At 36.5% G+C, this 27,308-nt stretch overlaps 1 protein-coding gene across 2 annotated transcripts in view; it reads right to left on the bottom strand.

Annotated features, from left to right (window-relative positions):
* Window positions 1–27,308, bottom strand: part of LOC114490991 (ABI family member 3 binding protein) — a 247,096-nt gene that overhangs the window by 60,656 nt on the left and 159,132 nt on the right. Inside the window, exons 36-50 of one of the 2 annotated variants that reach the window (XM_036017995.1) lie at window positions 26,406–26,465; window positions 25,516–25,599; window positions 24,767–24,826; window positions 23,960–24,043; window positions 22,566–22,622; window positions 21,500–21,559; window positions 20,249–20,305; window positions 16,327–16,398; window positions 15,833–15,880; window positions 15,053–15,127; window positions 12,763–12,837; window positions 8,633–8,707; window positions 3,152–3,208; window positions 2,522–2,569; window positions 1,583–1,663 (exon numbers count right to left, since the gene is read on the bottom strand). In XM_036017995.1, coding sequence (XP_035873888.1) covers window positions 1,583–1,663; window positions 2,522–2,569; window positions 3,152–3,208; window positions 8,633–8,707; window positions 12,763–12,837; window positions 15,053–15,127; window positions 15,833–15,880; window positions 16,327–16,398; window positions 20,249–20,305; window positions 21,500–21,559; window positions 22,566–22,622; window positions 23,960–24,043; window positions 24,767–24,826; window positions 25,516–25,599; window positions 26,406–26,465 — 993 coding nt within the window. The remainder of the gene's footprint in view (window positions 1–1,582; window positions 1,664–2,521; window positions 2,570–3,151; window positions 3,209–8,632; window positions 8,708–12,762; window positions 12,838–15,052; window positions 15,128–15,832; window positions 15,881–16,326; window positions 16,399–20,248; window positions 20,306–21,499; window positions 21,560–22,565; window positions 22,623–23,959; window positions 24,044–24,766; window positions 24,827–25,515; window positions 25,600–26,405; window positions 26,466–27,308) is intronic. The other variant, XM_036017996.1, reaches the window with a different exon arrangement.

The raw sequence follows: 27,308 nt of genomic DNA, 5'->3' as shown, positions 1-27,308 counted from the left end.
ACAACATCACACAGAGACAGAAAATTATGCTGTTCTCTTTGACATATACTGGAGCCAAGGCAATACTTGGTACAAATAATATATTGTCATCTTTTTCTCCTGCTCTACTTTAAAATCTGGATTTGGCTTACAAGAGAGATACTTGAGATAAATAGCAGGTGATGGTTCTTGTGTCAATAAACCAAGATGTATTTTTAAAAAGTAGGGAGTAGAAGTTAAATAATTAGCATATCTGGCAGTGGTTCTTGAAAGCACTTTTGACTCCACCATCACAGGGGATGTTGACCTTGTGGGCCTAGACTAAAACAAACAACTACTTGATAATCAGTGTATATTCGCTCAGTTTTCAATTTATTCTCCAAAAAGAATTTTATTTTAAAATGTGATCAGTAACGTCACTTCAGCATATACAAAGAGTGGGTTCTTTTGAAGAGGGATTAAGGGAGAGAAATAAGGCCACTGATTTAAATATGGCCATGTGTGATGTGGCACAGACAGGGCCGAGCAGCCAAAACTCACAAGCTGGGGACGTTTTTCTGGTTCATTCTCAGCCAAGAGTCAGGCAAACTGGGATTTCCTGCCCAACAAACTCCTTGAAACTCTCCCAGGGCCTCCCTAACAACTGTCCTGGCTAATCCATCCTCATTTCTGCAGGTGACCTGCCTGCTCATCAGATTTGTTTGGCCACCAGCCTCTGCCCTGTGCCTCATTCCCACCTGCCATTAACCTGAAAGGACATTTGCATCTTTAACTTTAACTGTCACTCCACCTCAAAGACCCAGTGTAAATGTCACCTCCTCTGTGAAGCCCTCCCTGATGGCTACAGGTATTGTGCTTGTTCAGCATGTTGCTCATTCCTCTGTCACACTCATTATAAAGTAGAACATTGGGGTGAATCCCAGAAGGTCTGGTAACTGAGTGTGTGGTTTCCAATCTCATGCTGACATTAGCTGTGGACTTGGCCCACATTTCAAATCTCTCCATGACTCAATTCTTTAATCTGTAAAATGGAGCAAGTAATAGAACCTACCTCACAAAGTTGTTATGTGGCTGAAATTAAGAATTGCATGTAGCACGTTGGGTGGTACTCAGGAAGCACCACAGTCACTAAGTTCTGCCTTCGATACATGGTGAGCTCTCAAGTGTAAGGGCCCATTTTAAAAGAGTTTTACCTGGAAACTCCCATTGCTGAGCATTATGCTTACTACCCATAAAGTACTAAAAAAATACTAGATTCAATTTTTCTTCCCAATGCAGTTTCAAATACAGAAAAAGCAATTAAAAAAAAAAAAAAAAACAGAGCACTAACACATATTGAGAACATTCTGCTTTTTGGGATACTTAAAATTTTGTCAAGATGCTTTGTAATATTCTCATTTTACCTTAAAAATCACCATAAATATTAGGACAAATACACAATTACTGTAAAAAAATAAAGTGAAATGCAGATTTTGTATAATGGCAAAAAGAGACCCTCAATTGCTTGGAAACAACCCATGGACACAATGTACACGTGGCTTCTTTAAGGGCAATCCATAAAAGACAGATTCCCATTGGACTGAAATATCAAAACAAAATTTACCCAGAGTGCTTTGTAGCTCCTCTTGACTAGGACTTGGTGAAATCATAGGAATGAAAGGGCTGCCTCGGGTCTCTAAAGGAGCTGCAAAGATAAGCACCAAAGTTTTCAGTCTCTCGATTCAAAAGCCAAGCACCAGACCAGAATATTATATGAGATTCTTTCATTGGAAAGAGAAACTAGAAAACACTGAGTCATGGAGAAGAACATGAAGTGTGCACAGAACCTTCAGGAAAATGACAGGAATATTGGAATAATGGTTCTCAACTGTTTTTTCCACTAGGATAGATAATAGATGGCATTCAATGCTCAACACGCTCCATGACCATACCTGGCAAGATGGTGTGTGGGCCAGACACAGTCCTGAGTCTGTCAGCTGTAGGTCTCCCACCCAAGACAGCACATAGGATTACAAAATGAATGCAAATATCATCGTTGTGTTTGCTATGATCACCTGAAGTCTGCTCAAGTTTATTTTCTAGATGAGATCAAGTGTATTCAGGGTGGTATGGCTGTCGACTCAAGTTTATTTTTTAAAATAAACCATTGTCAAATTTCAGTATTTTGACCAATATGAATGATAATGACTTGACAGTACCTTTTACAGCTTGCTAGTATATGATAACAGTACAGCTGAGAACAATTAGACCAGCAGAAAATGTTGACTGGATGGATATGAGGAAGGTGGAATCATCTTGAACACAGATAAATGAGGTAGGTGAGGATGGGCTTGGTGATGAGTGTCTTAAGCTGATCTTCAGAGAAAAGCTTTTACAACAGTGACACCATTACCCTCCTACTTGGGAAAGAGTAAAAATGAGAATGAAGTGATGGAATGGTTTTAGAAGAGATGACATTCGATATGATTGTTTGAGAAAGGCCTGTAATCCTGATGGTGGCAAAGGAAACAAGTAGAGCTGGTCAACATGGAAAAACCATTACCTATTGTTGCCTCTGGTAGATCAATTCTAAAGGTAACAGGCTGCAGAACTAGGCCAAAAGCAAACCAAAGAAACATATTCGTGAGAATTACTACCTGGTGAAGTAAAAATAGTTTGTGTTTCTACATGCATTCATTTGAACCTTTAAGCATTTTCTAAGAATCATAATAAATATCAGAAAACTCTATATATTAGATGCCACTCAGGAAACTTAGTTTAGTTAAAATATTAAAGTTTGCATTCACTGTCACTTTAATGAAATTTTTGAGTAGGCTCTTCCATGTTTTACTTAAAATTATACCTACAGTTGGAACACAACAATATTTACATTTTGAAAGAAGGTAAAAGTGGTTGGCTTAGTTAACAATGATCTCTTATAATTTTAGCATGATCTCCCATTCAATGAAAACACTTCAGGAAAAAGTAAAGTAATCATCCATTATTCCTACTGTTAACCAGGGGAAAAATTAAAACAGATTATATGATTGAAACTTCCCCAAAAGAAATGTACACTTTATATCCATAATTTTCTTCAAACTTCTACATCACAATCATTAAAAAAATTATTCACTTCAAGAATATTTTTTGAAAAATACACTTCCTAATTGGGAAAATAAAGTAGTTGATTTACCAGGTTCGCTCTGAGAGACTTGGTGGTCTGGTTTACGGGGAAGGAGCACCTCTGGAACTGGAAGGAAAGGTGAGGAAACGTTATGTATGTACTCTCAAAGTCACACCTGAGTGAAGCAGTCCACAGATACACAATCCTGGAAAGCAAGAATGAAGCAAAGGTACTTTCACAGTGAGTGGCTAAAGAGCAAAGCCGAGAAGACACTGTTCTTTTCAAAAGGGAAAAATGTTTGTGTCTAGGGAAGATTCTAGTGGGAGTAAAACAGCATTGGTCACAGTTCATTGTGAAGGCTCCCTCATTGTGGGGTGGTGGGGAGGAGGAAATTACTAATGTAATTAAACAGAAGGTAGGTCTCCCTCAAGTTGACTTTAAAATAGAAAGTCAGATTTTGTCTGAAGTGGTTAGGTGCTATTTGATACTCGTGCTAAAATTCCACTGATAGCAATAGAACATACGTTATCTTAGATAAAGCATGCAAATGGGCCTACAAATTGATGAAAGTACCAAGAAAGACAAGGACAGAGTTTTATTCTAAAAGACACTAACAGTTAATATGGGGAGAAAACAGAGCAAAAGAAATCAGCTGCTTAGTAGAAGATACCACAGGAAAAGTTGGAGTGTTTGTTACAGAGTAAATCCTAGACAAATGTTGCCATTTTTGTCATTCTTAGTGATGTGGCTTCTCATATTTAGGTGTCAGGGCCTCCTGACATGTGAGAATATGAAAACAAAGAACAAAATGTCAGCTGAACAATAAGCCTATTCATTTTCAGTCCCTGAAGTCCAGTATATTTTTAATGCCTGTGTCCAGTTCTACTTTGGCAAAATAAAACAGCAAGCTGAGAATTTGATACCTTGGGGCAAATATCAAGGTGATTTGCCTATGGTTAGTACCAGGTTTCTGTGGCAAAGTCTTCTTCCAAGAACAAGACAATGTGCTTCTTTGACTCAGTTTCCCCACAGGGAGGTCCTTCTCAGCCCTACTTTCTCACAGAAAGGTGTTCCTACCACTCTGAACATTTCATAAATCCCTTTGGTAGGCAGTGTGAATTTCTTGCATTTTACATGAAGCTTGGGAAAAATAATTAGAATTCAGGATAGAACTATGCCTCAGAGAAAGATAAAAAAAAAACAAACTTTTGCATCAGGTGGCCAACCACCACTTTACCATTAGTATAAATATAGGTTATATAAAACAGACATTCTCATTTTATTGCTTTTGGGGATCATATTAAAGGTACATATCACATCTGTTCTTAGTGTAGGCCACTAAGTACCAGTGAAATTGCAGTCATGGAATTTGGTACATTGAAAAGAAATGTGACTCAATTAGAACTTCTACGAGGTAAAAGGTTCCAGGGGAACTTAAAAATTTGGACTTTTCTTTTAAAGGAAAAAGGTAACTTCAAAAAGATCAGTGGTCGACAACATTAGAGAAAACCCATCACAACAGTGAATATTTCATCTTTGGTGTGTAGTATTTGGGGGAATTCAAATAGTAAAATATGAGGAATTTCCAGTTTTAAATCAAACTAATTGTTTATCAGGAGGGTGGACAGTGCACTTTGATTTGGCTCTGGGAAGGTCACGGCCACATGAAGCACCAGTAGTTCATAAACAACCTAACTGGTTACAGTGCTAGACTACACATAGAGGAGGCAGGAGCAAGGAAAGGAGAAAGAGAAGAAATGTGCAACCGATAAACCCACCATCCTGTAAATACATTACTCGCTGCCTGTGTTAGCGGACTGAGGAATTCAGACTGGGGTAATGTGGATTCCTGCTGCTGCAACTGGCACTTTTTAACCACAAAGTGATGATTTAATAAACTGCAATAGCAGGCTTTCTAAAGCAGCTAAAATCAGTGGAAAGAAAAAAAGGACATATTCACAGGAAAGGGTAATGAATCATTCTCTTGCTTGGTCAACTGCAGTTCCAAGAAATGTGAGGTTTTTTCTTTTTCTCTGTATGTGGCATGCCTGTGTGTATTAAATGAGAGCATGATTCCTAAAACCTGTATCTTCCGTGCTGGAGGAAACAATATAAATGACAGTTTTAGTGCGAAGGCCCTTTTGGTTTCCTTGTAAGTATTTACCATTATTATATTTTAGACTCAATTATATTAACCAGCTTACCATGTATATTAACAAACCAATCAATGAAATTAACTATCTTTTTGAATAAAGGGCATTACTCCGAAGAAAAGCTCAACACAAGACAATTATGAGTGAAAATGTCTAATGTGGACAACTGAAAATGAATGAGTGTGAATATTTTGCTTGATGAGAGAATCAACGTGTTATCCCCCGACAAAGATGGTAAAAGATGAAGTCTGCAATAAGGTTTACCCCTGCAAAAGTCTACAAAGAGACAGATTCTTTGGCAAAGTAATATGTGTAGACTATACACACTTTTCACCTCCAGTACCCTATTCCTTGATTCTAACCCTGTACCCTTAGGTCCAGTCAGAGAGGAAGCTGGTCTCCCGCCCTTTCGGAGGCCACTTTCTGAGCTTAACCTGGGCTCTCGGACCACCCTCTCTCTCATCTCTTCTGGGACCTTGTACTTTCTATTATTTCTGTTATCTTATGATTTTCTCCACTAGTCCATATTTCCATTTATCCACAAGTTTCTTCCCCTCCACCTATAAAACAGCTCAAATGCCCTGATATCTTTTAAAAAAAAAAAGTATCATTCCCTTGATGTGGCTTCTTTCCCATACCATCCCTCTCTTGTCGTGGTTTCTTTAATCACAAATCTGTCTGTCTCTCAATTATATCTTCTTTATCCACTGTGATTGGGCTCCCACTTCACTGACCTTCTGCAACTGTGGATCCATGGTTCCTTATCCATAGCTCTAAAGTCCACAACGTTTGGAAACTGAAAGTTTTTTTTGAAACTCATTTGGCAACAAAACCTGACTAGAACTGGCCTATTTACATATATGTGATTTACCTGTGTTTTGGGGGAAATAACCTACAGAAGCCAGTAAGCAAGGTCTTGGATTCATTAGGAAGCAAACCTGAGCCTGGACACAAACCACTGTTTGAACACAACAGGTTGTTTAAACACTTGTCTGACATACAGCGACACTTGCCTTATGATTATTCTTATAGGCATCACACCCCTGGAGCAACAGGGAAACACTGATGAATACAGATCATAGTGGAACTAATACCAGATTTAGAGACAGAATTCCACCGAGCATTTGGAAATGGGGAGTCAATAGAATAAGCCCAATGGAGGCTTCAGGACAAGTGTGTGTGCTGTTGTTCCACTGCTCACACCCACAGGTTAGAATTCTTTTTTTTTTTTTAAAGAAAGAGAAGGAGAGAAACATCAATGTGTGGTTGTCTCTTGCACACCCTCTACTGGAGACTTGTCAGGCAACCCAGGCATGTGCCCTGACTGGGAATTGAACTGGTGACCCTTTGGTTTGCAGGCCCATGCTCAGTTCACTGAGCCATACCAGCCTAGACTACAGGTTAGAATTTCTGTGAAAGCTAAGGTGTTGATGGAATTATGGCAAATATGAGACATTTAAAAAGAATAGAAATGTTTCACCATTAGATATGGTAGTTTAATAAGATTAAGTAACATCAAGACCAATAGTATTTCTTTCTCTGATGAAAAAAAGGTAAATAAAATCACTCAAATCTACTGCTGTTATCTGTAATTCAATCTCTGTAACAATTTTTCACAATTGAAAATAGGAAGTTGATCTTGTGTAAGTAGGAAGATCAGCATTTTTCTTATTGGCATTTATAATATTGGCTGTTGGTTTAGTGATTCAAATTTAAATTCTAGGCTTCAGAGTGGAGTTGTCTGTCCCTAGCCTACCACCACCTGCCACAACCTGACCACTCCACAGCAGTACAACACCTCCTCCCCGCTCCTTCCCAACGCTACAGCAAGTGAATTCAGACTTGCTTTCAAAGTGCCATTGTTTCGCCCTGGCCAGGTGGCTCAGCTGGTTGGAGTATTGTTCTGCACCCCAAAAAGGTTGTGGGTTTGATCCCCAGTTGGGGCCCATACATACTGTATTTTGTCGTGTACAATGTACACCCATATTTTAGGTCTAAACTTTCAGGAAAAAAATCTTTCATTTTAATTTTTAATTCAATTTTTATTTATATTTAGAAATAAAACCAGTTATTATATTCCAGAGTATTACTTTGCATATGGATATTGATACTGCTTTCTAGAGTTACACTTTTAACCCAGTAGCATAAATAAAAGAATTAAAAACATCTAGATAGACACGGACTTAGTACTACTTAAGTACAATATGCATCTTTTTTACCCTTAAAAAACTGGGTAAAAAAATATGCATTATACATGGAAAAATACAGTACGTTGCAGGTTGATCCTTGGTTGGGGCACATACAGGAGGCAACTGATCAATGTTTCTCTCTCAGATGGATATTTCTCTCTCTTTTCCTCTCTCTCTAAAATCTATAAAATCTTACCCTTGGGTTAGGATTTTAGAAAATGTCATCATTTTAAGCTACCGGTTAGAAATACTTTTGGTTCTGGGAATTTTTTATATGCTTCTAGGAGTACTAGGAATTTATAATAATTGGACCTTTAAAAAGAAAGAGGAAAAAAAACCTGATAGTATTTTTCAGAAACTCTAGTTAAAAACGTGCTTGGTTTTGCTTATAGAACTGTTTAGCTAATGGTGTCTTAAGGTCACTTGAAGACCCACAGCATTGGCGGCAAGACCCAGAAAAGATCTGGTCCTTGCAGCCCCCACCACCACTCCCACATACATGGGATTATTCTGCCCCATAAGTGGACAAAAGGCCTTCTCAGACGATAAACAAGATTATCTATCTATCTATCTATCTATCTATCTATCTAAAGACAGATAGATAGATATAGGTATCTAGGTATAGGTATATGTCTATATCTATCTATCTATCATCTATATTTGTAGCTAAAGAAATCATTTTTTTTGTGAAGTAAATTTCTTACTTCTTAACCCAAGCTGTTGTTCCATGAACTGGTAAAATAAAGTTTGACAGGAAAAAAGAAACAAACCCTCAGTGTTGGATAATGTAAAATTTCTAAGCCTAAGAAAATAGTTAAACATTATTTCCTCTGTTTGTAAAAACACCATTTTATAATTTTTGTGGAAAAATCCTGAATTCTTTATCTTATTTTGGTGAAACATTGGAGCACAGCAGAGTTAGCACTGGTAGGTCACTTTTTATAAGTCAGAAGATAGGGGAATTTTAGTTCTAAAAGAAACATTCTGTTCTTGGCATAAGTCTCTGCCTTTCTGTTGTATCAGTTGCTCATCCTGCGAGCACTGAGATAACTCTATGACACCTTTGATATGATCATGCCCTGTATGATACAACACGGTATCTGAATGTCAGTGAAACATGGACCTCACATCCATCAGCTCTCCTGTTTCATTGCAGCAGAGTGTGACAGGAGAATACATTTGACTAAAAAATGAAACAAAACATTTACCAGGTGGAGTATATGACACTTCTGGCTTTGGTGACATTTTTGGCTTTGAAGTAACACGCTGGAGCACCTTAGTCGCTGAAAAAGAGAACTCAGGTCATGAGTCACTTGGTGTCTGCATACAGGCAAAAGATGTGACAAAGTGTAAGCTTAATGACTGATAATATAAAAGGTGTAAACTGGAAGGTACATAGAGAAATAAACTTTAAGCTCTAAAAATAGATCAGTTAGATTTCCAGATGCTTTTAGAAAAATGAAATCTGAGAAACATGGTATTTGACTAAGCATAAGGGTAGGATGGAGAATCTTCGTTTCAGAAGAGATTACTAATTAAATTAACACAAAAATGCTTTTCTTGTCTGGACATTTGCTTGACTTCTCCTTAAATCACTCCCCACACCCCCCAAGTCTCTCTTTGACGATGAGTTCAGTGAGTCAGAGTAGAAGCCCATGAAGCATGGATGTGAGAAGCTTCGAGTCAGATCAGGCGGCAGCAGGAAGGGAGGTGAGCATGGAATGGAATGCAGTGGGTGGGCTGGCATTCTACTCTCCCTGCAGTTCTCAGGCCCCAGATAAACCTTTAAATGAACATGTTTGCAAACTAAAATGTATTTCTGCAACTGTTCCTTTAGAGTAACAGGTGCTAATGGAATACATACCGGGGAAAAAAAAGATCTACTTTATTTAGATCTCGTTTAACAACTTCAAAAATGCTTTCATCTCATCAAATGCTGAGAGGAAGGAATCATCAGCTTCACTTTAAAGGTCTGGGCTGGTGATTGTCCAACTGAGGTCACACAATTACTAAGAACCAGAGACAAGACTTGAGCTGAAGCTGAGGTCCTGATGTTATCACTAGGTCCAAACATGTGGGTGCTCTATCACCAAGCAGGTCACATTTTAACTTGTTTTTCACGTTTTAGGAGGAAATAATTAAACCTGTCTTATCTCAAAGGGTAGTTGTCACAATTAAATGTGAAATGTCAAAATGGTGTGAAAACTATAAAATTTTTTTCACTTCTAGAAAATCGTGACAAAGTTGACATTGAGGGATCTGAGAAGATTGTAATTTTCACTTTGTTCCTACAAAAACTAGGAGAACCTATAGATGAATGATGATAAGATTTCTAGGTATAAAATTAATATTGGGATTCTTAAGTGTTACCTGTGACCACAGAAATCTAAAAATCACAACTTTATTTAATGACAAACTATTCTTGATGATTTGTTCCACATTTTTTATCCCACATTGCCTTCGTGGCAAATCTAGAGGTAAATTTTGCCATCTAACTCATACACATAGTTTAAGAAGAAAGGTGGCATGCCCGGTCATAGAATCTCACCCTGGAAAAAGTGACAGGTGAACGCCCTGTGCTACAGTTTGAGGCACAGATGCTGTTTGCATGTGAGAGCCGTCTAGTCCAATAATATGATTTGTATCTGGTATCACTCATGTGAACAGAATATCCTCCCACCCCAAAAGCCTTTTCAAGTTCCTAAAGAGCTAGCCAAGGGTTAGAGGGGAAGTACTAGGATTTGAATATCTGCCTTTGAAATATTTAGTAATATATATCTCTACATACACAAGCATTCTTGAAAGACTATAAAAACCCAGGATATTAGTGGGATCTATTAGGTAAGATTGTACTCTCTTGAGTAAGAGAGATCCTAAGGACACTTTTAAGAGGGATAATTAGAGTATATTTTGTTCTTCATGATCAATTTTCCAAATTGTTGCCTTGCATTAAGTAGCACTGACAAAGCCAGAAGTATTCGGGGTTGCAGCTATTTTCCACAGGAGATGCCGATGGGCTGGGAGTTAGTTGCCTGAGTTGAGCAGAACCAGGAGGCTCTCTTGCTCCTTTGGCAGCCAGCCAAGGGTTTCAGATTTGGAGTGGAACACATTGAACACACTAACCTGTCCATTCTGAAGTTGCATATCTTGTGGAGAAAGGTTGGCTAAAGGTCTAAATCAAACAAATTTGAAACTTTAAATATAGCATAATAATGGAAATTTAGAGTAAGCTGCTGATTTATTCTGTATTTTTATATGGAGAGAGTACAATTCAAAAAGAAAATTATGAATGTCTTCCTTGTTATTTTATATCTCTTTTACTTTTTAAAATTTTACTAACCAGGAATTTATATTTCCAATGTCTTAACTCCAAGCACTTATTTTTCATCTCTACTCTTATTTTTCCAACATTCATTAAGCTTTATGCTTTATTTATTTCCATTTCTCCTTTTCTGCTACTTTTGTCCTATGCTTTACATCCAAATAAAAAGTTGAGACCATCTTCATGTGATTTTGATCTGTTGATTTAATTTTTAAAGTTAGAGTTTAGTTTTCTATCCACAAATTTAATATAATTGCTTTGGTTTTATTATTCCTATTTTATTCATTAATCATTATATTATTTTTCCCAGTATTGTTTATGTATTGTTTCACATGTATTTATTGTTATTATTTTAAAGGCCTCTATCAGGGGAGTACCCCTATCTACTTACATATCATACCCATATTATTTCATAACAAGGTTTTAGTAATTAAATAATACACATTTTAAAATATATTAAAGCACATTTAAAATCATTAGATATGGAACATATAACTGTCTTTAAGGAATTTCCCTTTAAGCAAACAAAAAAATGATAATGATATGAAATGATAATGAAAATGAAATGATAATGAAAATGATATTTAAATGATAAATTTAAATTTAGGTGATTGGTCTAGACTGTCACTTCCTTGACCACAAAGGATTCAGTTTTGTTTCACATTCCTAAAGTCCAGTGTATTGCCTGGCACCTAGTCAGAATGCAATAAATATTTGTTGAATGACTGATTGAATGAATTAGTTAAACAATCACTTAAGCATCAAGGGTGATACACTTTGAAACAGGGAGAGAAGAGAGACAGGAGATCAGCTAATTGATGACTATAGACTAAGTGTGACTGGGTAGATGCTGGGAGTAACCACCAGTGCTGGGATGTCCCATACTTAGTAACAAATGAACTGTAGAGGCTGGATGAGGAAGAGAGGTAAAAACCATATGTAAAATGCTGAGAACCTGCCACAGATGTAAATTGAAAGGGGAAAAAACAATAGGCTTTCTTTGAGGCATGTCAAGTTTATGATAGTCCAGAATGGAGATTGGCTAAGGCAGCTGGAGAAATCAGACAAGAATTTGGTTAAGAAGTCAGGATTGGAGTTAATTGTTCAAATGAGAGCTCCTTCAACAGAATAAAAATAAGTTTATAATGAATCTGGTTTGGGTCCTTTACAGCAAAACAATATACAATTGTTATATTATAGGACAGGGTATATACATACATACATATTATATACAGGAGAGGATATATATGTATGTATAATATTAGATAGATATCTAATATATCTTATATATATGATATATATCTCTTATATCTATATCTTATATACATAAGATATAGATATAAACTATCTATAGATATTAGATATTAAAATATCTAATATAGATATGTATATAAGATATATGTATATCTTATATACATAAGATATGTATATCCAAAAAGCATATGAGGTACACCTACCATTTATTAGGAAAGGAACCTTTGCTATCACTAATGGTCTGGGGAAAGGAAAATGTTAGCAGGTAGTGGTTCTGGATTCCCTCTACAAATTTATAAAACATATCTCAGTATCCCTTTTGAAAGAAAAACCTATATATTTGGGCATGATCTTTAATGTCTGATTCTGAGAGAAATTTTGCCTGTTATTTTTTTTGTTTGCTTAAAGGGATAAGATATACATATAGAATCTTTATGACATTTGTGTTAAATAAAATCTACTGAAGGGTATAAAAAAATTAGGTGATTGGATCATGCAAGAACTAGGGATTCTCAAGCTGGGAGAGGCAAAGAAATTCCATTCTTCTCCATCCTCTTGTTCAAAATAATGTAACAATAGGGAAGCTTTCAGGAATAAGCTATTCTAATAATATACTTTGCAGTTTAAAAGTAAATGTAAATGTTTATTAGGCTGCAAAAGAAGAGTTGTTTCACAAGGGTTAAAACCCAACTTGCTATAATTCAACAGAAGAACTTCAATAACATCAAACTTGTCAAGCCAGAATATAAAACACGTATTTACCTTGCTGTGTCTGTGGGACTCTCGGATGTGGAGATGTTTTTGGCTTGGGAGGAATGAGCGGTATTTGCTTGGGAGCTAAAAAAAAGGATACAAGGTTTGGATCTCTAGAGCTCTTCAGAGTCATAGTACTTAATAGCCTCTAGGTTCTCAGAGATGTTTGTCGAGTGACTGATGACTTAAATACACAGCAATTAATGCAAGTAAAGCTTCCAAACAGCTACAAAGTATGGAAAAATAATTTCTTGTTATAATAGAAAACAAACAAGAAGGCACATTAAACAATATCCAAGATATTCAGCTGGCAAAGGAAACTGTTGAAATTCCAGAAACATCTACTTCAAACACCTTTTAAACAGGTTAAAATAAATGTTATAATAACAAGTATTCATCCTTAGTATTTAATACAAGTTCAAACCATTTTATCAGATTATTCCAGTATAAAATTTGATTGCAAACAGGTACAATGGCTTCTATAAAAAGTTAGCATGTTATATTCCAAATATACCTAGAAAATGAATGTATTTCAATAGCAAGTACTGATGGAAAAATTAATATTATTAAACAGAATAATTTTTATTGATCATACTGAAGAAGAGAACTTGAACAGACATTAAAAGGGTATATTACTGAAGAAAGTTATTCCTTTGCTAGGCAATTCCCAAAGAAGTGCTAGGACATTCAATATAAAAACCAATTAGTTCTTCACCAAGAAAATTAAAAGTATATCCTGCTGGAGAAAAGGAGTTTTCAAATGAAAAGTTGCAGTTTGTGGAAACACCTCACATGATTGGATTAAAGTATATTTGGGATGAAAGAAGTAAGAAGAAACAAAATGTTTTCCAAGGTCATGGAGTTTCAGGCACCTTAAGAAAAGATTGCTGCAAATAAGTGCTATTAGACACTAGAAGTTGTTTCTAAAGAGTCTGCAGAGACTTCCTTTTGATGCTAAATCAAAATATGCAAGGCATGCAGTGGTTTCAGTGGAATCTTCTCACCTGTGAAAGAGATGAACACCAAGGTATTTTGGAGGTTACACTGGTTTAGGAACCTGGAACCTGGAGATTGAGAGCTCCCTTTGCTCATCACTGGGTGACAGCTTCAGGGTTTCCATCAAAAGTTACAGAAGTTTTCAAGAGCCCTCCAATTCTAAAATTCTCTGATTCCAGAGTTTCTTTCAGTCTCATGATTCCCTGACTCCCAACTTACTACTTGCTGAGGAGGTTCCTACTGACAGGCTAGTTGCTTCCCCCAGGGTGTAGGAGAGATGGTTTTCAGGTCAAGGCATATCATAGGCAAGTTCAAGGAAATTATTCAGAAAGAGATAAGAATCGCTAATAGCATTCACAATTAAACATTTTGATAATATTGATTATTATAGCTACTAAAAACAATGAACTTTGGAGTTAGTGGTAAGTGACACAGATTCAGTTAATACGGTCAATGCAGAAATTTGGCAATAATTAAACCATAGAGTTTAATAGGCAATATTTAATAGGATATTTCCAAGGACAAGGAGTAAAATTATTATCTCTATTCCCTGTGGAAATAGAGTCATATTAAAAAGTTCAATGGCAATTGAAACACAAGTTTGGACTTATTTATAGTAAACTCCTATTTCAAGAGAGCCTATAGATATCTAGAGGATTTTTCTTCATAAAAGGAAGCATCCTTAGTTATCCATGTTAATGATGTGTTTTCCTTCATTTCTAACTCCACCATCAAGTTAACCTTTTATGACTTGCCCAAGTAACTGGTTTGAGTTCAGTTTCTATTATTTTATATGCAGTGAAATGGCCAAACCACCACAGGACAGAGTGGAAAGAAGTAAAGGACCTGAATAATGACACAGTAACTGTGGTCAGTTATGCCTTTTTATAGGACTTGCACAGTAAGGTAAGTGACACCTGTTTCTGTTAACCTCAAACACAAATTAGGTACCTTAAAACACGTTTTACATGAAGATAGAACTTGTAAAACTAGTCAAGATGATAAAGTATTTAAAATGCCATTGCAATGGAATATAAATGTTCTTCCCCAGAAACATTACCATTTCCTATGTTAAACACCTGCACGGCAGCTGAGAGGTGTTTGCAGTCATACCCTGCAGACCGTTCGTGACACTGCCACCTGACGGCCTGCAACGGCGCGTGGAGGAAGTGGGGCGGCAGAGACTGTTACGCTGAGTGATTAAGGCGGAGCTTCTGACGTCGAGTAGTGCCCATGCTGTCTGTCCATGCTTACATTTTGCAAACACTCACCTTCTACATGAAGTACAAAATAATGTATTTACCCGGTGCAGTGTGAGGCTCATTTGGGCTGGGTAGGATCATAGTTTGGGAAGGTAGAATTGATGCTTCTATGGTAACTGAAGGAGAATAACCAAGGTAACCGTGGTGTTTCCCACGCTTTGAGTGCAGATAATAGAAATGATGGTAACAAGTATATTTTTTTTAAAAGAAAGGAAACTGCAAGTCTGCAGCAAAATAGCATTCCTCCTTCTTCATAATGCATATATTTTTAAAAATGCTTAGAGATGCCAGGTTACAAAAATATTTTCCAAGTAAGCAATGTCCTTACTTTTTAAACCTTCACTCCACACTAGTACTTCCTCAACAATGCTAGAAAGATATATTCAGTAGGAACCATAAAGGAAAAAACAAATAAAAAAGTGTTAAAGCATAAACTGATTCAAGAAGCATTGAATTCCATTTAAATAATGGAAAAAACATCAAACATGTAAATGAATGTGATGGCACGAGTGTTAATGGGAAGTATGTTGCCAGGGTAGAAAGTACAACATCAAGCTGGCAGAGTACAAAGTGTTAGGGAAAAAGATGCTTTGCATTGGACAGTTTCACTGACTTAGGTAGAGAAAGAGTCCAGGACTAGATACAAAACTGAACGGAAGAAGAGACTTATTGGAGAATGGTTATGCATGGGAGAACCTAGGAAGAAAATGAACTGCTGTGACAAAGAATGAGGTTGCAGCATGACTTCACAATGAGAGAGAACCCAAGGTTCTCAGATGATGGTGGCAATGAGGACAAAAGCTGTTGGGGTGTGTCATTACCTAATGTGGTCTCAGGTGGTTCAGACACATTTGTAATAGATTCCACAACTGTATCAAAACAAAGGAAAAAAATTTAACACATTGTAAGATGTTAAGCTATAGTCAAGTACTTTTCTTCAATATCAACACACCTTATTCTCCTAAGACTTTGCAAAACAATGAATTTAGAGAAGAAAAAAAGAGAACCAAGAGTGGAAATTCTACCCTATACAACTAACACTCCAAGTAATATTTATGTTTTAACTTTCACTAACTGGTTGTCAAATATTATGACTTAATATTTAGATACCATAGAGAAACTGAAATTTATTTCTGTATTCAGAGAGTCAGTGATCATTTTGAGAATCCAAGAATTTGGGAAGCTATCAGCTCTTCAAATCTATTTACTTGCAGAACAAGTACCAAAGCTTGAACTTTCATGTTCCATGGACATAATATACACTAATTAAGAGGTTGCTGAATTACACGAATCAAAGCATGAAAACCTTTACCACCTTCGGTGTTTGGCTCCTCTGGCCTGAGTGGTGCTTTGGCAGTGGGATACACATAATCTGTTTCCGCCGAGGCTAGGGAGGAAACAGGGAACGCCTGGTTAGTGGTGGGCAGTCCGCAGCGCTCTGTAAGGGAACACTGTTTACTTGAAAACAAAGGTTAGTTACCTTAAGTAGATGCATTCATGAGAATAACATTTAGGTGGCTGATGAAGATGACTACAATTTAAGATGGCAGACATGAACGCAGGAAATAAAGGCAGTGTGCTGTGTGAGATCTCACACACACACACACACACACACACACACGCACATGCACACGAGAACTGAGGGTCTAAGCAATTTCTGCCCGGAGCAAAGCAGATCTTTCACTTCCTTCCATTTTTAAAAAGCACTCTAGTGAGAAAAAGACATAGTGTGAATCTTTGGAGAGCATGGGGATGAGTACTACAAAGGATATTGACATGAAGAATAACATGTGCATATTCCATTGAAAGAGTGATCAGAACATAAAAATATTAATATTTCATTCAGACTGAGAAGACACTGAATAAGGAAAGTATGAAACTTGCATGGCAATACAGCAGACACTAGCACATGTGCTGAATATAATATTTGGCTCTCAAGAGTCACTGGATGAGCACAGACAAGGTGTAAGAAGCTATGAAATGTCATGGCATGAGGGCATTCAAAGAGGATTTCCACTATGAGGTGGGAAAAAGCACATATACTGACTTCCCATTAAGAAACATTTTTACCCACAGCTTCCTCTGATAGCCTAGTGTTAAATGTAACAGATTCCTGGACTTCAGAAACTAGTATGAAAAAAACAAACAAACAAACAGGCAAACAAACCCTAAACACATGATACAATCGATCAAGGATGGGTTACTGTGAGCATTGAATGAATGAAGACAAACCAAGTGTTTAGAAAAGTACTTTGTACCTATACCTGCTCTATGCTGGCCAATATGATAATATGTTATTAACACTAAAAGAAGCTCTAATAACTGAAATGAACTCACAATTTTCTAAGTATTGTAGGTTGCCAATAACAACCATACCTTGTACTGTCAACATGAGTTCCAAATGCCATTAGCTAACTAAAAGATGCACAAAAGAGATGAAAAAGATTACAATCTTACGCTACAAAAAATTAAGATTCAGTGTTTCAAAATAAATGTTAGGGTGTAGCAACAGCATTGCTAAGAATAATGAAAAGATTTTGTTTTGAACTTGAAAGGCCAACATGCTCAGGCTCATATTGTATAAGGTAAAGTTTTTTCTTTACTAAAGGGAGAACCTCCTCCATCCTTGATGGTCACAATTGAACTAGCGTTCTTTTCGTGTGGCAGAGCACAAACTGAGCTGACGACTGAACAGTGCCACAAATTCATAACTGTTAGTGAAAAGCAAGGATAAAGAATAAAATCATTCTTCTGAGTGGTTTTGCTGAATATTTAACCACATACATATTATCTAAAATGAAACAGAGCAAACAGTAGAATGATGTTTTTCTACACTGTTGAGTAGCAATTAATATAAACATGGCACATTACTAATTTGACATCAATATGCAATCATGGAAAGAGCATTGTACCATACGTAAAAAGAGTTGTTCAATGTGTATTCTTTTGTGTATATTTGGAAATACAGCACTTGGAGTTTGTCCCCTGAAATTCACAGTGTACCCGACAGATTAAGCAATCTATTTACCAGGTTGACGTTGTGCCATTTCTAGGCTTGGTGGTGTCACTGGTCTCAAGAGTTTGCAGTTCAGTGAGAGCTGAAGGAAGAGGGTCTAAGTTGTCAGTTATGTATGACTTATTTCATAGGTTTAGACAAATGTAGCAATGAGTTGAAATACACAGACCCTCGAAACAGCAGGAAGATGGAGAGTTCCATGCAGAGTACCATTATTTAAAGCAGAAATTGGCAAACTATGGCCCTCCCTCTGCTTAGCCAGTGAGCTAAGAATGTTTTTTCTACATTGTTAAATTATGGGAAAATACTTAAAAGAAGAGTAATATTTCATAATGTAACAATAGTATGAAATTAAAATAAAATGTTATTGGAACAAAAAATATACCCACAAACTAAGGTAATTCAAGCCATATTTACAGATCATTTACATATTGGCTTTTGTTGACTTCAGGCTGAAGTGAGTCATTGCGACAGAGACTGCCTGGCCTGCAAAGACTAAAAGAATCACTATCTAATTTTCCCCGTAAAAAATTTTGCTGGCCACTGACCTTAAGCATCCTCCTAGAAAAAGTGAGAGTCTATTTGAAAAAATTAGGTTCTCATTGATATTGCATCTGAATCTGAATTCTCACAAGGGCTTTAAAGAGCTTCCTATAGCTGATTTCCTGACAGTATCGTTAACAAAATGCTCAATATCATCTAGGAGTGTGGTGCTCTACGTTCCTGTTTGCTCTCTTGTGTACCCTCAATAGTAGTCAGGATTTTGCTATATTTTTGCTGTTCCTACCCTTCCATCTACTAATTCAAACCCTAAAGTTATTGAAGTCCAACTATTTTCCGATAGCCCACACAGACCCTTGACTCCTTTAAATATGTTCTCTCTATTTTACCAATTACATAAGCTGCTTCTGTATAAGCAGATTGCCTGACATGTAAGAAAAACTGAACAGGGTTTTCCACGACTGCATTGGCATCTGTGCAAAAGGTACAGCACAGCCTTATGCCAGAACTCCATCTCCCTTTAGCATCCCACCCACCGCACTCAATGGCTAATATAGTGCTGGGAACCCAGGGGGCAAGGAAGTGTTTGTTTGCATGAACTAAATAAGCAGCACTTTGACAAAGAAATGAGTAAAATATGATAGTAAGAGAATTGAGTAAGATACATCTTTTGTCAGAGACAACCCTTATGTAGGGCACATGAAGAATTCAGCTACACAGAGCACTCCCCAACCATGAGCTGTCTGGTCAGCCCTGTAGTGGGAGACATGCTATTCACTATTTCTGCCCTTCTCTTAGAGGGCACAGGTGTGAGAAGTTCAAGTTAGCAAGCTGCATCATTGTCTCTCCTGGGACCCAACTGCAATGGCCTGGAAGGACTTTTTAAACTAGAAACCATAGATTTTCTTGGTTTCAACAGAGAAGCTTCAGGAAGCTTTGAGTTTGGGAGAAGGGTGGGATTTTTTTCCCATTGCTTTGAAATTAAAGAAAAAAATCTTGGGTTACTATAGTGTTTGTAGGTCTAGAAACCACCAACAACGCTGTATACTGACCTATGTTTTCTAAACCATAGTAGATTTTCTTGAGTTTATTTCCTAAGTTTGAAAAATTTTACTATACTAATAAAATTTGTTCCTTATCTTCACTGAGGGTCCTTTAGAGACCCAAATAATACATAAAATTTATTGATTTATTAAAGAAATAACTATTAACATGCATAATTAGATACTCAGATTTCTACTTAGTAAAGACAAAGAACAATTGCTAAACCATTGTGGAGAATAAGGAAGCAACTTTTTTTGATAATTTATTACAATGAGGAATGCTTATTCCTTAAAACAGGAAGAGAGTAATGAGAATATGACACAGATCTCATAGAAAGTAAAGTTATGCAGAGAAAGTTCATGATACTTGATTGACAGTGTTCTATAAATCTAAATACCAAACAGGAGAGCAATTTGAACTTCAGACTCTTCACTGAATCATATAATAAAATGTTAAAGAGGTTTCATGCCCAGATACATTTCCTCAACTGGACCTAAGGATATTTGTTACAAACAATAGGTAACACATGAATTAAAATCCTGACTATTTATATGCTGAACTGTGAAATGGAATGACAACAGCAGTGGAAGAAAGCAAGAGCAACTCTCACCATGGCAGTGATGGAGTGAATTTTAATAAGCAAGAAAGTACTTAATGAGATCATAAAAATCATTACCTAATGTTTCTGGGGCCTCAGAACTATGAATAACAAGTTCAAAGCCTGTAGAAGGAACTAACCAAAAGCAACAACATGAAAATGAGAAAGTTTAAACACACAGAGTCTTAATTTTTTCTTTCAAAACATTAGTTTCAAATGACAAACAATATTTTTGAATTTCTGAATTGACCCCTGACTGCTTGGCTCAGTCAGCTGGGCATTGTACTGCAAACAGAAAGGTCACTGGTTCGATTCCTAGTCAGGGCATTTGCCTGAGTTGGAGGCCAGGTCCCTGGTTGGGGGCATGTGTGGGGCAACTGATTGATGTTTCTCTCCGTCTCTTTCTCCCTCCCTTCCTCTCTCTCTCAAAATAAATAAATAAAATATAAAAAAAACTTTTGAAATGACAGGAAGTGAATGGTTCCTTTTTGAAGATTTGGTAAACTGTAACTAGGAATAATTTATTGCAGAAGGTAGTCACAACTTTTAAACTCTGATAAGCATTTTATTATGGTCAACATGAGGTTTTCTGAGGTGTTTGATTTTCTGACTCTAATATGAAAGCATGTTTTGGAATATCTGTTTGGGATGGGGCCCATGGGACCATGGTGATGTTTTAGGAGCTGAAGGAAGAAATGTTGGATTACTTTAGTGATGGTGGTTTTGGAAATAATCTCTTGATTGTCTAAAATATGCTATATTTTCTTGACATTTTAGGTATATAATTTTTAAGATTGCAATATTTTCTCCTATTTTGTTAATTTTTTATCACTGAAGGCTCTTGAGAGATAAAACACATAAGGTTAAGACAAAGAGTGAAGATCCTTATATATCCCTAACTTCAAAGAAAGGTAAGGGCTATAGACAGACTAGGTTGTGTGGTCTTAGATTCACATCAAGAAATTTAAATAGGCCAAGGAATCCATGGCACTAGATCAATTGCTATATTTGTGGTTAGGTGGTCTAGAAAAGATAGAGACATTGCCCACTGAATTTGAAACTCAGCTTTAAGCGTGAGCACTATTTAGACAAAAATGCATGACAAAAACTCAGATAACACAGACATTCTGATCAAGGCCCATGCATAGCTTTTAAAAATAGGTAACTTCTGTTAAGAGTCTGCAATACTCTTAAGGAGAAAAATGAAGTTGAAAGACAGCAGATGATGACAAGACAGTCCTTTGAAGCTGATGGCAATGAGACTATGATGATGATGGAATGGGTGACAATGGGCATACAAAATTGATGAGAAACACAGATTATCATTACCTAATGTTGTTTCTGGAGCCTTGGTTCTAAGAGCGACAGGTTCAAGGACTGTAGGTAGAACTGGCCAAAAAGAATAAAATAAGCCAAAGAAATTTTAAAAATTCACTTGATGACTAATTTTAGAAGTCAATTTTCAAGCTTCAGAACTGAGAGAAAAGAGACACTTTTTCTTTGCAGATTGACCAAATGGCCAAGTACTCATTAATCTCATAAGATGGATATAGTATTGCACTCAGCTAAAACTGTTGTTAACAATAAGTTCTCCCATATGCCTCTTGTTATTATGGAAAACACTGCTGGACAAGGTTTTTACACATTTGTATCATATATACTTTTCTAACTCTATGAAAGAAAGCATTCATCACTCTTCTTGCCCTCTGTTCAAGTTGAAATAAATGTCTGTTATTTTTGCCTTGTATTTAAAAATCACAGTATAATGATGAGTTTATATGTTTGAAAACATAAGAATCAAAGCTCACCAAAATTTGAAAGTGGTCCTTGATTCAATAAAAGTTAAGAAACATTTAAAAACCCTGTTAGAAAAGGAAAAGAGCCAGCCTACTCTATCATATATACCTTTCATTAAAACTTTCAAGTCTTAGCACATTTAAAATTTTGACAATTAACTAAAAACATTATTTATTGAAATAATACATCCATCAGTATAACCACAGATCCTCATACAATAAAATAAAAAGTAATATGAGCAAAGAAATATGGTATTTCTACAATTGATGAGACATAAGCATTGTAAGTAAAGGATGGATGGAAATTCATGCTTGAAATGAAGCTTAAACTAATCAGTGCTGTTTAAACAAATGCATATGATCACATGACACATTGTTGAAAAGTTACATGACAGGTTGATATCCTGAAATTAGTTTATGCACATCTCTTAAATTCAACAGATAACTTGACATAGAGCTTGGCATAATTTCAAGATAAAGACTGTACTGGATTAACAACAGAGGATGCTGAGATGGTTTAAGATGCAGGAGAACCTGTAGCTACAATAGTATGACAGTGGGTAGGAAACACACTATTTGAGGACACATATTCTCATTACCTATGATTTCTGGAACTTCAGTTCTAGGAGTACCAGGCTCAAGATCTGTAATAGGAACTAATGAAAAGCAATGAAATAAACACTTGTGAAAGTCAGCAAATTAAATTTTACAAGCATAATATTGCTTCACTAGATGTACAGTAGTTTTTAAATTTTTTTCTGAAATTAAACACTTGTTATTTTAAAGATTATTTAAAAGCCAGGTAAATGTTCTTTTATAAAACAGTCAGTAATAGCCTAGATAAATCTGATAAGTACCTTGATAAAGTCAACACAATACTGCTAAGTACCTAATTCCAACTATTGTTAGAGACGGTCATTGGAAACTTGTTTAAATGTTTTACTAAACTTGTACTTAGGTAACTGGTCTGGCAATTGTTGGTTTATCTGTGGAAGCTTTTAGAAAACAGCATGTCTAAATAATTATAGACATAAGAGATGATATTTGTGTGTGAAAGAAGGCACAGCAAAGTGAACCATGTTCATCTTGAGAACTCCTATTTGGAAGGAGTCTGAAACCTCAGTTAAGGCAAGGCACTCAGTGAATCAGAATAAGGAACATTCACTCAGCGTGTGCTGCCTGGTAGAGCACCTCTCTGATCACAAAAATGTGGCATCCTATAAAGGTGGGAGAGACCACTGATGCTTCTAGGGTCAGATCCAAACATCTAGTCATACATTCAAGGATTTCTCTTGAACTGTTCTTAGGGATTCTTCCAAACATAGCACTGTTATAACCGCTTAGAAGCAGGACATCCTTTTCCAGAAGTCTGTGCCCTCTGGTTGGCCTCTATAGCCCTTTCTTTCTGACTCTTCATTTTCAAGATTTTAAGACCCAACTTCTTTCCAACTCCTTATTCCTGTCCTTCACAAACTTGTCTCTCTCTAAGCTCATAGATGGTTATGGCCCCTGCAAACATCAAGCCAGATTTCCGCCATCTTGGTTCAATCTTTGAAAGTTTCATGTCAGGGCAGGTTTCGACTTTGACTATACTGTAGACTGGAAGTGAAAACAAGCTGCCTGCTTCTGCACCGCCCTCACAGTGGCTGTAGGGGGATGGACGGCACTCAGTGTTTGTTTCTAGAATTAAAAATGCTTTGTTCTATTTAAGATATTTTGTCCTTAATAAAAGAACATACTGAAATAAAAAAAAGTAAATAAAATGCCTATTAAAAGAGAAGATCTTTATGCAGAAAGTACAAGGAATTCAGGTGCCACACAGGTTTGCCCCAACCATGAATTTCTTTGCTAGCCCAACAGTGGGAGCAGCAGCAGTAAGTGGTGCCTTTACCCACAGAGGGCTCACAGGGGCTCTCACTCCCACCAGGGACTCCAATCCCGGGCTCCCCAAAGCTGCTAGGACTCATCCCCTTAACCAGAAACCCACATTTACCCAGTTTGGTTTGAGGTGCCTCAGTAGTTGTTGTGGTTTTAGGTTTGGGACGTGGACGACGGGTCCGTTTTGATGGTTTAGGAGCTGAAGAAAGAAAACCTTCAGTTACTACAGAGTCTGCGGTTCAGAAGCTACGCAGAGCATGATCCATGGCTCCAGATTTCCTAAAACTTCTTAGATTTCCTTACAGTTTAGGAAATATGTCTTTTAAACTTTTTAATCTGAAACTTTCACCCCCTAATATATATCTTTTTTTACAATAGAAAATTCATTGGAAATGAATCATATGTAAAATTAAGTTACTAGTTCAAGAAGTGAAAAATTATTTCTAGGTCTCTTGTGCTGAATAAGAAGCAGAAGAATCACTGGTAAAATGCGGGGGGTGGTGACACCCACATACATATTTTGAGAGTTAACTAAATAAGCCCATGTGATTAACTCAAATGTCAATCAAAGAACAACTATCACATAGTTAAAAGAAAGTAGACTTTTAGAAACATAAAGAAACTCCTGGACACAATAATAGTAGTTAGAATCAAGAGAATTACTTTTTAAACCCAGATTTAACAAAACATTTGTTAAAAAGCACACAAAATGATAAAATTTCAGATGGTTAAAGGCATAACAGATAAAGGATAACTTGTTTTAAGAATTAGATCGTCAGTACTTTTATGATGAAGAATATAATGGAGTGACAACAAAGGATATGATGTGACCTTAAGAAGCAAAGGAGCCTGCAGCTACGATGTGGATGGAATGGGTCTGATGATGAGAAAGGAAGCACCGAGGATCATGACATGCTATTACCTTGTGTTGTTACCCAAGGCTCAGTCCTGAATGTAACGGGTTCAAAGTCTGCAGTAGAAACTGACCAAAAGTATTAACAGTAAACCAAACAGTTTTAAATGAAAGAAAACACAAACATTTACTCCAAAATGATTCTTAGTAGCATGACAGCTTTTGGAACTATATAGCAACTTTTAAAAATGATTAAACTAGACAAGAATACAGTTTATTTTATAAAATGTAGTCATACCTAAGTCTGGAACTTATTGCCCTATTTCTCTTCTTCAATTAACTAATTCTAAAGTGGGATGTGTGGGTTTGCTGAGAACTTATCTTTGGAAAGACTCTGAGGCCTCAGCACGCCGAACTGAATAGGGTATTCATCTATTCTAAGCTACGAAAGATCATGTCTTCATGTGCAAAGAAGAGCTTGCTGTACACTGGATCAAATTTCAACTCCTCTATCAGTTGCCTAAGGATCACCACCATGAAAATTCATGGACCAATCTAGACCCAGAAAAGCTTTGACTTTCACCTTGAAATCAGGCGTCCTCTATACTAGTACTGTGGTTAGGCTTTTTCTTCAGGTTAGTCTCTACTTTTACCTAGTTTCTCTGCTTTTATTCCTCACCATCTTTCTACTCATCCATGTACAATGGTGATTTCAAGGCTCCAGTCTTTCTTAATCTATCTTTCTCCACTCCAAATGTTATTCTTGAGACCCTGCTGGGTTAGGCTGCTGGGACTCTAAACCAGGGACATAGGTTTACCTGGTTTGGACTCAGGTATTTCAGGAGGTGGTGTGGTTTTTGGTCTGGGACATGGGCGACCTGTGCGTTGTGACGGTTTGGAAGCTGAAGGAAGAAAACCTTGGGTTACTACATAATTACATTGTCTGTGCTTCTGGAAACTATTGGAGGCCAGAACATGACTCTACAGATTTTCCACCCAAAATATTTGCTTTTTTCATTTGCAATTTTTCTCACATATACTCCTTTTATATCTTCTTTTATCATAGAAGATTCTTTAAAAACAAAAATACTTTTTAATTAAATAAATACAAAGTATTAATTATAATCAGTCTCACAGGGTATCTGGATTAGGCAACAAAAAGCTTAAGAACTGTTGCTAAATTTTAATGGATAATGAAAGTTATACTAAATCTGGGATTTACTGCTTAATCTTTCAATTTTGGGTGTATTTTCTACACAACTATTAAAATAAGAACAACTAAATAGTATACAAATAGAAAAAAAGTAGGAATGTAGATAGGTAGTAATGAATCCTCTTGGCTCTCTGATGGCTGTTAATGGCTTTATCTTACAAGGTAAGAGGTAGAGATCCATGATATGTTTTAAAACCAGTTTTGTTACAAATGCTGCTTAAACAAAACACAGAATGTTGTGACAGAACTTCAAGTAGGCTGCATGGCAAATAAATGTAATGAACCTCTAATAAATAAACCACTAATGTGGTTCATGTATGACTGGTTCTATTAAAAACAACAGGTAATTTGTTTTACCAGTTTCTGTAATTTTAAGAATAGTGTAAAGGGATGACCACAAAGGATGACACAATTGACACTGTTATGAAGTGAGATGAAAGTCTGGATTTTACAATAATCAGAATAAGACTTGTTGAAAACATGGGGTACCATTACCTAATGTTGTTCCTGGTGCCTGCGGTCTAAGAGTGACAGGTTCAAGGACAGTAGCAGGAACTGACCAAAAAATACAGTAACCCAGAGAGATTTTAAAATACATGAAGGATTAGAACATTCACATCCAAACAATCTTACTTGTATACAATCCTTCTACAGAAACAAAGAAACAAAAACAACTGAGAAAAAGAGTAGGTGTTTGTTCTTTGAAGATTTAGCCAAATTACACTCAGTTTTAGGATTAGCTTTTAAACTATTTTAGTATCTTAAAAGTCAGCATTAAGTTCTCCTAGGTTTTAACTTATGGATTCTAACTGGTATGAAAAACTCTAAGTTTATTTTCTAATCTACACATAGAAAAGAAACTGCCTATTTAAAAAATCTGATCAATCTGTACCTCTATGGCAGCTGAACATGGATACTTACTATGTTTAAGTCAACATGGATAAATAGACTTTATAAATTTGAAATGGATACAAAAAGTAATCACTGAAGTGGACTATGTTGATCTTGCCAAGAAATAAACCATGGCACATAAGAGAGCAGAATAAAGATAATCATTTTATCTGCAGAGCATATATCTGGTCTAAGCCCAGAAAAGGTGAAGAGAGAGTTGATGTCTCTGAATCAAATCTAAGCTCGAGTCAGGTCCTCAAAATCCTCTTTTAGCTCTGCAGATGGACCCTTCCAAACGGGGCAGCATCCACAGCTGTGTTTTGATAATCTAGAAGCAGGACAGTCTGTTCTAGACTGGACTGCCTATACCCAGCCCCGACCCCATCCATATGTCCAGTCCTTCTGTTGGTTCACTTTTCCCTCCATTCATTCATATCCTGTAGTGGGTCCAGGTCCAAGGTCCAAGTCCAATATATACCTTGATCTTTTCCTTTGCAAGATCAATAT

This window comes from Phyllostomus discolor, chromosome 2 (genome assembly GCF_004126475.2).
Source record: "Phyllostomus discolor isolate MPI-MPIP mPhyDis1 chromosome 2, mPhyDis1.pri.v3, whole genome shotgun sequence".
Lineage (NCBI taxonomy): Eukaryota > Metazoa > Chordata > Mammalia > Chiroptera > Phyllostomidae > Phyllostomus > Phyllostomus discolor.
This window is presented reverse-complemented; position numbering and strand designations above follow the sequence as displayed.